General features: G+C 43.8%; 1 protein-coding gene across 2 annotated transcripts; it reads right to left on the bottom strand.

Moving 5' to 3' along the window:
• Positions 1-1,033: 1,033 nt before the first annotated feature.
• Positions 1,034-8,185, bottom strand: RGS4 (regulator of G protein signaling 4). Of its 2 annotated transcripts, XM_045983637.1 has the most exons (5): positions 8,035-8,185; positions 5,084-5,188; positions 4,715-4,776; positions 3,973-4,139; positions 1,034-3,542 (listed from the first exon to the last, which is right to left on the bottom strand). In XM_045983637.1, the coding sequence occupies exons 1-5, from the start codon at positions 8,076-8,078 to the stop codon at positions 3,303-3,305; spliced, it is 618 nt and encodes a 205-aa protein (XP_045839593.1). In that variant the 5' UTR covers positions 8,079-8,185; the 3' UTR covers positions 1,034-3,302. The 2 variants fall into 2 exon arrangements, with proteins under 2 accessions (XP_045839593.1, XP_045839594.1); XM_045983638.1 differs by lacking the exon at positions 3,973-4,139 and having other exon boundaries at positions 3,472-3,542.
• Between the last annotated feature and the right edge of the window lie 5,158 nt (positions 8,186-13,343).

The raw sequence follows: 13,343 nt of genomic DNA, 5'->3' as shown, positions 1-13,343 counted from the left end.
TCTCTTGCAATGGGAAAGGTAGAATTCAGGAAATGGGGGTCTCACGGCTTAACAGACCTTGTACCTGTGACTATGAATGGGAATATTCTTTTTTTTTTAATTTTTTTTTTATAAACATATAATGTATTTTTATCCCCAGGGGTACAGGTCTGTGAATCACCAGGTTTACACACTTCACAGCACTCACCATAGCACATACCCTCCCCGATGTCCATAACCCCACCACCCTCTCCTGACCCCCTCCCCTCAGCAACCCTCAGTTTGTTTTGTGAGATTAAGAGTCTCTTATGGTTTGTCTCCATCCCGATCCCATCTTGTTTCATTTATTCTTTTCCTACCTCCCAAACCTCCCACGTTGCATCTCCACTTCCTCATATCAGGGAGATCATATGATAGTTGTCCCTTCAATTGACTTATTTCACTAAGCATGATACCCTCTAGTTCCATCCACGTCATCACAAATGGCAAGATTTCATTTCTTTTGATGGCCGCAGAGTATTCCATTGTATATATATATATACCACATCTTCTTTATCCATGAATGGGAATATTCTAGGATTTTCTAGGGATTCTAGAATTTTCTAGGGAACAGAATCTGTAAGGGGTGGAGGAGAAGGATTTTAAGCAGTTCGGGCAGGAATCTGTCCCTCAGGTATCTACAGCTCCCGTCCACCTTCTGAGTCTCCTCTGTTCCTGCCTTCTCTATCAGACAGATACTTGGAAGTAAGAGAAGGACAACTCTGAAAGGCGAATTCTCTCTGAACCATTCTCAGTCTCGACTGAGTACCTACACATTCATCACCAAGTCTGTTGAGCAAAGTCTCTGGAGCCAAGACTGCCTCGACTCTGTGATGAGAGGGAGTCAGAGCAGTGGCAGGAACAGAAGAATATACGACATTTGTTTTCTGCTTCCTTCTCCAGATTTGGCATGGGACAGATCGGAGACTGGACATGAGCCATGTTCTGTCATCGCCCTACACACTGCTGTTTCTCATCACACATTTTGTGGATCATTAATGTGTTTACAAGCAGATAGTTTCATATGAAGCATTTATTTACCCTTATTATTAAGATGCATGTGTTTCACTGGAAGTATCAGCTTTGAGGCCTTTCAAGCACATGATAAAAGCAGGCATGCAAAGGGAAGGAGTATTCTGCCCACAGATCATGAGCAGGTAAGCTCAGCATGTCAGATAGTCGTAAAATAAGAGGAAAGTACAATTGAAAAACACACTTGAAAATTGTATTACATAAAATAATTTACTTCTCATTCGGAATGACCTTCCGGACCTCTTTGTAAGACAGCAGCTCATGAGCACAGGTACAATCTGAAAGTCGTGACAGTTATAATTGGGCAAGATCAATAGAGTTACAAGTTTGGATCCTGGAGTCAACTAGAGACGAAACTGTAGAACCAGGTATAATAAAAAGGACGTTGAGGAAGAACTCTGGGAACATGGAGTAAGACTGCCAGAGAGACAAGAAGGGCACAACAGAGAAAACCTACATCTTTAATACAGTGATATTTGTATAGATACACTCTGGTGTTTTCATTCTGCAACCCAGTCTGTTGGCTTAAAAGCCACAAGGTGCTCACGCATGAAATTTATGCTGAAGGAATCGGTGCCATTGGCATGCGTGAGTGTGTGTGTGTGCGTGTGTGCACTTCAAAGGCTGTAGTTTTAGAAGAATGAGAAGAAAATTACTTCCTGGCCATTCATTAATAATTCAGGTGATATCCTGCACCTCCATTTATAAAACAATACAATAATAAAAACATTGTAGAAAACAACATCATAAATAACATAAATGAGAAATTTTCAAGTATTTCATGTGCCTTGAAAAGTTCCAAACAGTAGTTCTAACAATTGGTATCTTTTTTTTTTTTTTTTCTGTTCTTTTTTCTTTTTTTTCCTTCTTTCCTCTCTCATTTAGTCTCAGAGCCTGGAAAGAGATATGTGCAGCCCTGATGTTTGGTGTGGAATGAACAAGCTCCTACTTCTCTCCTACAAGAGAAACTTGTGAGGGCTTTTCAGTTTGTAAAAACTTGTTTGTCCTTTATAAAACACAATCCTTCCCACCCTGCTGGTTCGTAAGGGGAGGTATATAGCTTGGAGCCATTATAGGGAAACAACCAACCAAACCCACAGTGAGGTAAGGAGCCTCAACTGATGGCTGAAGTTCTCAGGAAAAAACAAAATGAGGAGAGCACCTTGATCAGGAGAAGAGAAAAGAGGAGAGGATAAGACTATTAACCTTGAAGTTCCATGCCCTCACTCAGCCAGCATCTTACAACAGGTAGAGCTGGCGAGGCCCTACCTCCCTGTTTTCATTCAGCTCAAGCATCTTCTCTCCCAACTCCCGTACCGGCCCGACTGCTGATAACCACATACCAAGCACTCGGGCAGAGAAGGGGAGGCCAGCAGCTTTGGGACTGAAAAGTGCCAACAGTAATAACCAGCTCAAGACAGAACTGTGTCAGCCAGGCATAAGATTCTTTATGATATTGGCTCCTTAGAATACTGTTCAACGTGGAGGCTGTCGGTGGTTGAACTATGCATGGAGTCCCTCGAATGCGTCTCCAACAAGACCTGTGGAGTTTACAGAATCAACTTTCCACAGATTAGCATTCCTCTCTTGGCCTGCATGGCAACTGGTTCTATTTGCCTGTTTGATTGCAGGATGAAAGACCAGGGATCAGTACATGCATGTAGGTATGTACACACACTCCATTGATGAGCACCTAGGATCTTTCCTATCTATTCTTGCAGAAATATATATGTATATATACATATAGACACATATACATAGAATGTGTACCTATGTGTGTGTGTGAATATATGTATACATGTATATATATATTCACACACACACATAGGTACACACAATAGATCAACCATATCTTAACATCTAGAGTTTAGAGAAAGTGCCAACAGAATACATGTGCTTGTGGATGTCACATGAAACGTACCAACCAACCAACCTGAGGTCAAACCATTGGGAGAAGAGAACTGCAACAGTCTTTGGAAAGCCACCCCTCCAAAACCATTCTTTGGATACTTGCTCATGTGACACCCCAAAGGAATTCTGGTAAAGCTAGACTGGAAGGAGGTCCTGCCCTGATGGAAACCAAACACCAAAACTAGATCTACTTCTTACACAGGAGAGACTCACACATGGCAGGCAGCATGAACACTAAGCTACAACATGGATAAAGCCCTGGAGCTTACAGATCAATATTTGGCCTCAGGTTTTCCAGGCATAGAGTCTTAGCATCTCAGGCCTCCAGCCCCCTGCGAGAATCAGGCACACTGGGGGACCAGGGAAGGACAGTCTGCAGAACTCTTGGCTCCTTTCTGCTTCTCTGACCCAGCGCTGGAAGAGTTGGCCAGGTCAAGATAGAATCGAGACTTGAGGAAGCGGCGGTATGAATCCTTTTCCATCAGGTTGAAAATCCTCTTCTGGGCCTCATCAAAGCAGGTTATCGTGGGCTCTAGCATATTCCGGCTTGTCTCCTCCCTGGTGCAGGAATCCAGGTTTACCTGCCGGGCAAAGGCCAAGATGTATTAGACACATTGCCCCATTGAAGATGGGAGGCTACATGCTTTGTGGTGAGTAATCTGTGCGCACCCTCCATACCCCAGAAATGAAAAGAACAGTCAGCTCAACCCCGGTTCATGCCACGGAGTGTAAAAAGCTCATCTGCTTCTCGGTGGGCAAGGCAATATATTTGTTCTTTCTCACAACAACAATTTGAAGGTTTATCAAATAACTCATTCAGGGAGATCATCTAAAGTCATCTGGATGAAAGAGCTTCTTAACTGATTGATTTGGGATTGTGGACATTATAATGACCTCGTCCACTGTCAGACTTTTTCCTTTAACTCAGGTGATCTAAAGAGCCACACCACTGAATACCACTTGCAGGAAATTTCACTAAGATCCAGAGAGCTCTCTGCCATGAAGACCTACCTCCTTGGTTGCCTGGACTGAAATGAATTCATTATAGATCTTTTTGGCCTTGGGACTTAGTTTAGAGGGCGATTTGATTTTCTTGTACTCTTCGCAGCTAATCCAGAAGTCGATGTTCTCCTCGCTGTATTCAGACTTCAAGAAAGCTTTGAAAGCTGCCAGCCCACCTGTGATGGAAGAGAAAGAGCCACCATAATCATCACACCAGCAGGCCTCTTGGGACAGTGTATTTCAGAGAAAGCCAAGGTGCTTGAGAGAATAAAGCATAGGGTAAAACTACCCCTCCCTCCCCACTTTCTGGGGGCCACTTGGGGTCAGGTGACCCTAATCTGTTTGACATCTATTGGATCCCAGTTATAACTAGTGCTTCTTGCTCAAGGTTTGAAGTCTCAGTGTTTCTGAGACACCCATGCAGCCATCAATTGCCAAAGTAAGTTTGAGAAAGAGAAACTAAAGCTGATTCCATAAGAAGTCTCCATATTTAGAACTTTTTCCCTCTACCTTTTTCCCATGTGGTGAGAGAGATGGTTTTCCACATGGTTTCTGTATGAACATCCCATTGTCTATCACAAAGCTAGAGGGCATGGTAAAATTCAAGCAGACTGGTTCTCCTGAGTCTGGAAGTCAGAAGAAACCCAATTGTGTCTGCATTTCCTATGAGATCAAATATAGTATGAGATAATTTGTCTATCTAGAGAGCTTTTGTCCTCATCCTAGTGGGGAAGAAAGCCGTCAGACTTACATTCATGGCTGATCAGGTTTTCCAGTGATTCAGCCCATTTTTTTACTTCCTCTTGGCTCACCCTAGAGACATTACAGAGAGAAAGAATAACTTGAATGCCATGATACAAACTTAGGGCAAGAAATTTAAGTCCTGAAAACATGCAGATATTTTCTGTCCCATCCCTATGATGAGACCTGTTGTTGATTAAGTCAGTCTTTCCATTAATGCATGGACATTTCACATGAAAGTACTGTCTTCATGAAAATGGATGCCACCCTGTTCCAAATCTAGTTTAACTAAGAGCACAACTTCCTTTTCTCCTCATAGAACATCCTGACATTAAATAGTTAATACTCATTGGGTCTCCACAGAGGCCTTTTCTCTTACCTCTGACACACCACCACTTTGTCCTTCTTGCTGTGGGAAGAATTATGTTCACAGGAATCAGACTTCTGCAGCAGGAAACCTAGACGATGCTTCATATCTTTTGCACTGCACAGAAGAAGAAAAAGCATGATGCTAATTAGCTCGTTTAAAAGATACCTTAGTGGCAGAGCTCAAAGAGTCCACTACTAGTGAAGGAGTAGGGGCAGTTTATTCAGGAAAGGGGAGCTGAAGTCGCGTGAACTGTCAGGAAAGGAGATCCTACTGCTGTGTCTGCCTCTGACTCACTAGGAAACAACAGCCCAGCCTGCTCTGTCTGCAGCATAATTCGGACCCTCAGTCGGCTGCAGGAGCCTCTTCTGTAAACCTGTCGTTTTGACCGATGGAACGCTTTGGTGTTTTTAACAGAAACACAGTGAAAATGTGACTGCTCTTTGGGTAATTTATGGGAAGGGGAGAGCAAGCAGTTAACTGCAGAACAAGGTGCCTTCCTGCCGCACGCCACCTTCTGGACAGTGGTTCCCGTTTCCACCTGCCTCCTTGCTAGCAGAGGGACCTACTGAGGCACCATCATCTGGGAAAGGGCTGTTCGGTCCCACCTGAGGTGGTGCCAAGAGATTCACGTTAGGGGATATTCATGGAGCTGGGTGTGCGGCTCCAGCAGAGCAAAGTGGAGGGGGTGGCCAACGCCAATGCTCTGGCCGGCACCTGAGCAACTTCAAGCTTGCTTCTAGAGAAATCTCTCGCTGCTGCTGCTGCTGCTGCTCCTACTGCTTTCCTGTTTAATATCTACACATGAAGAGCATTCACACTATAAAGGGCACCCAAGTCTTAAAAACAACAGAGAAGCAGGCAAGGGTCACCACTGCCGCTAGTGACTTTAATTAAAGCAGAGCTTCCAGCTTACCGCACTGCCTAACAGGTAGCTGGGGGGCAGCGGGGCGCGTGACTTCCTCAGATGGAAAGACCTTTTAATAAGGTTTTAAGCTCAACTTTCTCTTTGTTAATTACTCTTTTGTTTGTATCTCTTTTATTATAAAAGCCAAGAAATAGTTTTAAAAGAGCAATGTCACTTTAGAAGAAAATGAATGACTAGACATTCCTCCCGAGAAGGAGAAAAATAAAGTCACAAGGAGAAAAAGACATTTTAGGGCGGCTCCTGTTCTATCAGTGGCTTGTCAATGCGCCTTTCTCCAGCAAGCTTGAATTCCATTATGTTCTTGGACTGCCCCTAATATCAACGGTATTTTCTCTTCCTCACAAGACAAATTCCCTCCTCCTACCCTGTTTCTCCGACCTGTCAGGGGATGCAAAACCCTCCTTAATGAGAGCAAGATATAATCATGAAGGCTCGAGTGATTCTAAGATACATCTGTATCATGATTCTGTCAAAAACTCACTTCACATTCCCATGTGCCGGGTCAGGCCGAGATCTAAGTTACTGACCAATGCAAATTATTGCATAAAGAGCTGGAAGTATGTTTAGCAAGGATGTTATATTTGTCCTAATAATGCAATGCAACCATAAAATAAAAACCAGCATGACTTCAGAGGTGAGTGAGGAAGCTGGATTTGATGTGCACTTGGCCATGTACTGCCTCTGTGATCTTGAGTAGTTCAAGCCCTTCTGCAGTGATGTTAGCATGTTGAAGTGTTGGAATAGTTGAAGTGTTGGAATAGTTGACTGGAAGTTGACCAGTGAGGAGATGGAAGAGCCATTGACCTTGCTGCTATACAGGTTACCTCCCCAGCTTAGCTTCTCAGCTCCTTGGACAGACTAGTGCAACCTTTCATCTGTCTCTCTAAATACTTACCAGGGCATAACTCTTTCCTGACATCCCTGAATTTTGTGTTGATTTTACATAGGTTGATTTTATATAGGAGTTAACTGAAACTTGGAGTACTTTGCTCCCTTCATCTCAGGATAGTAATGGTAGCGGTCAGGAACTCCTGCTTCATTTTAAAGCAGCCAAGAAAGTGCATTTAGTAAAGAATATTGTTTCACACTCCTGAATGACAGAATATTTGAAAGGTATACTTCTAAGAAGTGCACAGGAGACTTGCTTTCTGGGATATTTCTAAGGTGAGATTTAAGGTAATTTTTATTTGCAGGGAAGCAAGGGGGTAGTATACATACACACTGACTTTCTGCCTTTAACTGTAAGAATAAATAATATCATATGCACTAGTTTTGTATTTTTCTTCAGCTGCCTAATATGTAAACAGTCTCTGAAAGCATTTATTTATACTTTTTTTTTTTTGAGCCAAAGTCATACGAGGAGCTATGGAGTAGCTTTACCTTTTTTAAAATCAAAAGACAGTACATCAACAAAACAATGTCTGCAGGATGAGATCTTCTACAGAACCCTTAACTGAATTGTTAGGATCAATACTTCTCAACCACCACTCACATAAGGCATTTCAGGAACTGGGGGAAAGGGCAATAAGAAAAGGGAGGGTCTCATACTGGAACTCATATGGTATTGCCACACTCGCTTATAAGGACATAGCAGTAGAAGATGCTTCAGCAGCACACAGAAAACACAGTGTCTGTGATGAAGTTTAACATCATTCTGGGCTGTCTTCCCCTAAACCACCCCGTCGGAAAGCTCAGAGACACGATTCCACAGACCCCAGTGATGCCATCACAGACCACTGCATTCGGTCCGAAAACTCGTATCAGTTCTTCATTCGAACTAGCTCGGTGAGAAGATCAGAACAGCCCTCAAAACCGAGGTCATATGAAACAACACATAAGTGCCAACATTCGGAGGGGCACACTTCTCCAGTGACGATTTTGAGCTGATCTCGGAGGAAAGCTAGCAAGTTGAGCCCCCACCCCCAGACCACACTGTTTCTAATTCCAAAGAACTAGGTCAGTAAGGAGTATGGGTAAGTAACTAAGAAAGTCTATCGGAAAGTTTAACGTGGTGGTTGGCTGAAAATAATCTTACCTCCTCAGGCAAGAAGCCGGCAGACCTGCAAGTCCTTTGCACATCTTGTTCGGTGTGGGATTCGCAAGCTGGGGAGGAAATGCGGCAAGAAGAGCTGTGGCTTCGGTTTTGAGCGCACTTGGCCTTTCCCCGGAGAAGATGCTGTCGGACTCCTCCGAGCTGCTCCGGAGCCTTCAGGGGTCCCTTTTATAGCCCCGCGGCGGGCGCTCAGCCAATCAGACGGCAGCTCTGAAACCGCCGCCCCGCAGCAGCCCGGCCAATCAGACGGCAGCTCTGAAACCGCCGCCCCGCAGCAGCCCGCCCCCCCCCCCCTTCCCGGGCGGCGAGAGCTACGAGGGGAGGCACTGACGCATCACCCAGCAAAGTGAACAGCCGGAGACCAACCTCTTGCGAAGCGGGCGAACAAAAAAGAGAAATGTGCTCCCTGTCTCTGCCGATGTCGGTCTGGGGTTTTGAATTTCTAGAAAAGGCGTGGGGGAGGGGCGAGAGAGTTTCAGATGTTAAGAAACATCGCTTTATTCGTTCTTCTTGTAAAAACAGTGTCGAGGCAGGTTGCCTCTTGGAAGCAAAGGCGCCCGCGGGAGCTCGTGGGCTCATTTTGGGACTGAATCTCAATGCGCTTCCTTTTTTGCATTGGAAATAGCATATCCCACGTGGTCCAAGATCTCATCCTCACTATTTCCAGAGGGGATTGGGCAGGACGGCGGTTTCCAGGTCTCGATTTGCAGAAGTTGCCTTTTGGGTTGTCACATCCGCGCTCCGGCGCGGAGAGGCATGGCTGGAGAGCAGAAGGTTGCATGCCCAGCGGCACAGAAAATTAGCCTAGGGACAGTGGATCGGCCACATCTGTAATCAGCCTGACTGTGGAATACTTTTCTGGAAATCTTACTAAGAACAGGATTCAGCCTAGCACTGATGGTCTCTCTCACACATACATGCCTCCAGCCAAAAAGCTGCAACACAGCCATGGAGAGCCAGAGGAAAGAGTAAATGAACAAATACAAAGACACTTTCTTATCTGCAAATGGACTTATTATCTTATTATGTCTTATGGATTCAGGTCTTCAAACTGGTCACAAACAAGGAGGAGGAGGTGGGGTAGGAAGGGGAGGAAGAAGAGTAGAAAAAGAAGAAAATGGGCAATTTGCATATGTATTACCAGGCTTCAGAGTGAACATAAGATTATTTGACCCTACCGGTGCTTCTGAATATCTGGTTAGTACAGTTAGTATCTTTTGCACACAGCATGACAGACTGAATGCCTGGAAGAACCATGCAGGCGTTTCCTTCTTGTGGTCCTGGCTCCAGTGCTCACACCAGAGTGACAGGGGTCTCGCCCATGCAGGAAAGCTATGCATGGAAGGAGGGAATGAATTGCTATGTCAGATACAAACAGCTTTCCTTTTTTAAGTAGAGAGGCTCCTGATCACCAGATATAGTGACTGTACCTTACATATGAGAAGCAGGGACATCAAATGGTTTAGATGGAAAAGACAAAAATAGATGGGTTCCAGGGAGATGCAAAGGTACCCTAGAATATAGAAAGGGAAGTGATAAAAGAGCAACGTGTCTACCATACAGATGACCCTAGACATCCCACACTGCACACCCCATTACCCCAGTCCATGGCTCTCAGAGCAGGGAGATGGCAGAGGAAAAAGAAAATGATGGCACGGCCATAACTTCTAGAAGATGTATTTAAATTATAGGAAAAATTCTCTGGCTTTCTCCAAGGAAAAAAAATTGGATTAACTACAGACAACTTTTCCTTAAGGTTTAACATGGAACGGATACATTTTATGTGACAGAGAGAGAGAGAGAAGCTCTTTCTTGTCTTTGGTTGTGTTGGAGAAGGAGGCACAATGCAATGCAAAATGGCAGAGGCCATCAGACCAAGGAAGGTAGGGAGATGGACTAGTCAGAATTGGCATTAAAGAGTAGAGAATAACTAAAAGAGAAAGACCAGGGCCTTCTTTATTTACCTAGGCACCCAAGAGAGTGATCATTCAAATAATTTGATTTTAGCAACATGAATGAAGACCTTGAACCTGGGTCAAAGAAAAGTGTGACTTGCCATAAGTTAAATACAAACGGTGCCAATAGATAAGCTAGATGGGATTCAAGGTAATCTAGGCTAACTCCTTCATTTTACCAAAAAGGTAAACAAGAAGAAAAGTGATATGCCAAGATCTTGGCTTTTTTACTGATAGAACTGGTTTCTTGAAACTAGGTGGTGTAGATTTTCTACTGGCTATCGTATTATTAAACTGTCACATCAAATGAGATAAACTATGTAAACAGAGATATTTATAAAATGTAAAGTGCTAGGCAAATATTGTTTATTGTTAGATTATATACAGCAGATAACAAAATGCAATATTAATTTTGGGCATTTCCTTCAAGGAGACTCTGCCTGATTTTCTCTTGGGCCCTGACAGCATTGCTCTGGTTCTCTATTAAATCCAGATCTTTTTAACTTTGTGATTACCTATTTATCTGTCAAGGCATTTCATATTATTTCACTTCTTTAACTGCAATTTCTTAATTTCTTAAGAGTTTTAATATTTCAAAGAATGTTTGGGAAAGCTTTATATAAGTTAACTTATTTTACACTGCAGGACTGGATTATGTTTGAGGAGGCAAAGACGGGTACATCATGATACCTTGACAATTTTCCGCCCTCTTTCTCTGACATGCACAAAGCCTTTTGTTCTATTATTCTGTGATTTGTCATTCCTGAATGATTCTCGTGAGGTGGAACAGCTTCATTCTCAAAAGACCTACTTTTTATTTATTCGTTGATTTAAGACCTGTCTTTTGGCACCTACTTTGTGACAGGTTCTGTCTGAAGAACCACAAGCAGGCAAGTCCCCACCCGAGCGGAATTTCCACCCAGGTAGGAGGAGTCAGCAAATAAACATGTAATTCCAGATTTTAACCCATGCCATGAAGACAATAAGCAAGTGATGTCGCAGAAAGAAACCGAATGGCAAGGGGCTCATTTAGCCAACGTGCTCAGAAAGGCCACTTTGAAGAAGTGGGATCTGGAGTGAGATCTTTCATGGTGAAAGAAGGCCTACAGTGGTCCCATTTGACAGATGAGACATAGAGGGTTTGAGTAACTTACCTGAGGTTTATGTATCTACAAGGTGGTGGTGACAGGAGGTCAACTCAGACAGTCCAGGATGTCTACTATTATCCTCTATGCTACCACGGCCACGAAGGATGAAAGTGTATCATTTAGAGACCACCGAGATGTTGCATGTGACCATGGCTCTGGGGCAGAGGGAGAGAGAAAGGAAGCTAGATGGACACTCTGAGACCCGAAGAGTGTTTCTGGTCACAATGAAGACCAGATTTCATCCTGTAGTTGGAGGGCTAGGTGATGTATTCAAGCAGATCACAATAGTGCCGTAGAAGAACTTGGGAAGCAGTGTCAGGGAGGGAGATAGTGGCAGAAAGTTTGTAGTCTATCCCAGTAGTCCAGGTGAAAGAAGATAATGGTAAAAAACACTGCTGGCCAAGGATGGTGAGCATCAAAGGAGGTTATAGGTGGAAAAACGCTCTTTAACTGTGAATGCTTAGCATCTGGAAGGCATTGTGGGCCCATGCTCTGTAAACTGCTTCCTACTGAGGGACATTAAACCACACTGGATGTGAGCTGTGTGCGGTCCCCAGGTAAGTTTCTAATTTCCCCACCCTTAGCTCAGGGAGAACAAGAGAAAACATTGCTCAAGCTTTTCTGAGATCTGAAACAAGGAAAGAAGCTTTCGTGGCAGGCACATGATTCTTCTCCTAAGTATTAAAAAGGGACCCCTACGGGGGCAGGGTAGAGACCAAGGCTCAGCCTTAGTCAACATTCATACCATCTCAGATGACAATTTCCTCTCAGCTGTTAGAACCACGCCCTCCCCCCTTAATAGTTGACTACAATGGCCGGGATGTCAGTGAGAGTTCAAGTTATTGATTTAAGGCCAAAAAGCAAACATAACCAACTGGAGAGTGCTGTACACCAGGGAGGTGAACAGGGACTTCCCCGGTGCCTCCCTTTTGGGAAAGGTGTCTTAATTCTCTGCATCAAGCTTGGTGGTCACATGCAGGAAATCAGAGCCCTTCGCCCTGACACTAGACTAAAACCAGGTGAGGTATGGCTCAATTTCCCTTGGTTGGTGTCACACTTAATGAGCTGAGGGAAAAATCTTTCTTTCCTAAGACATAAGGGAAGAACCAAAATATCCTTATCCCAAAGATCTCATCTTTCTTATGCAGAACTTAGCCCAAGATAGAAACAGGAGTTTCATAAGACTTCATTTAAAATGTGTAAATGGAAAGAGATGACATGGTATCCTGGAATGTGCTTGAACTTCGCCGTCAAGTCGACTCGGATTCTAATAATAGCTCTTCCACATACTGGCTGGGTGGTCCTGCAAGCTAGCGTAAACATTCTGAATTCCAGCTTCTTCTTGTGTCGAATGGTATAATACTCTATGATCTGGTAGAGGTGCTCAGTAATATTTGTTGAATGAATATTGTTAGGATTATATGATACAATGTATGCCAGAGTTATCAGGAATGCTTGGGAATCTCAAAACATAACTATTATTATCAGAAATGTATTACACATTTTATATGAATTAGCATTGTGATCATTATTCATCTCTTTAAAAAAAACAAGCATGGGCTCCCACTTGCCTTCAAATGAAAATGTCAGATTCTTGACATGACCCTCCAGGACTTTGATGCTTGGACCACAGCATACCTTTCATCCCTCCTTCCACTCTTTTCATCATATTCATCCCAGACTGCTGAGGATTCCCCACACATGTGTGTATCTTCCCTACCCCGTGCCCGGGCTGACGCTGTGCCATCCACCTGGAATACTGACACAATTCCCCACCTGTCGAACCCTCTTCCCCTGCCCTCCATCTTAACCCATCGCTACCTCTTTTGTCCTCTGCCAGCACTGTTCTTGCACCCAACCTCTATCTAAATTCTCTTTAAATCTGTGTTACCTTTCCTTGTAATGTTTATGCAAACCTTTATGTTCAATGTCTTCTGTGGGTCTGAAAAGGTGCTTACTCTGGAGACATTCATTAATCTAACAAACACAGGGGCACTTGCGGCACAGTCAGTTAAGTGTCTGATTCTTGGTTTCAACTCAGGTCATAGTCTCATGGGTGGTGAGATTGAGCCCTGCAATGGGCTCTGTGCTTAGCATGGTGTCTGCCTGAGATTTTCTCTTCCCTCTGCCCTACCCCTGCTTTCTTCTATCTCTCTCTCAAATAAAGAAAGAAAGAAATATTTTAAAA

This window comes from Meles meles, chromosome 17, assembly GCF_922984935.1.
Source record: "Meles meles chromosome 17, mMelMel3.1 paternal haplotype, whole genome shotgun sequence".
Taxonomy (NCBI): Eukaryota; Metazoa; Chordata; class Mammalia; order Carnivora; family Mustelidae; genus Meles; species Meles meles.
The sequence above is the reverse complement of the archived record's forward strand: the minus strand, read 5'-3'. Positions and strand labels throughout refer to the sequence as shown.

Excerpts from the sequence above, each read along its gene's own strand:
- RGS4 (XM_045983637.1), bottom strand. The coding sequence starts at position 8,078 with ATGTGCAAAGGACTTGCAGGTCTGCCGGCTTCTTGCCTGAGGAG. Across the intron at positions 5,189-8,034 it reads CCGGCTTCTTGCCTGAGGAG|TGCAAAAGATATGAAGCATC; the intron begins GTAAGATTATTT and ends TCTTCTGTGCAG. Across the intron at positions 4,140-4,714 it reads AAACCTGATCAGCCATGAAT|GTGGGCTGGCAGCTTTCAAA; the intron begins GTAAGTCTGACG and ends CTTCCATCACAG.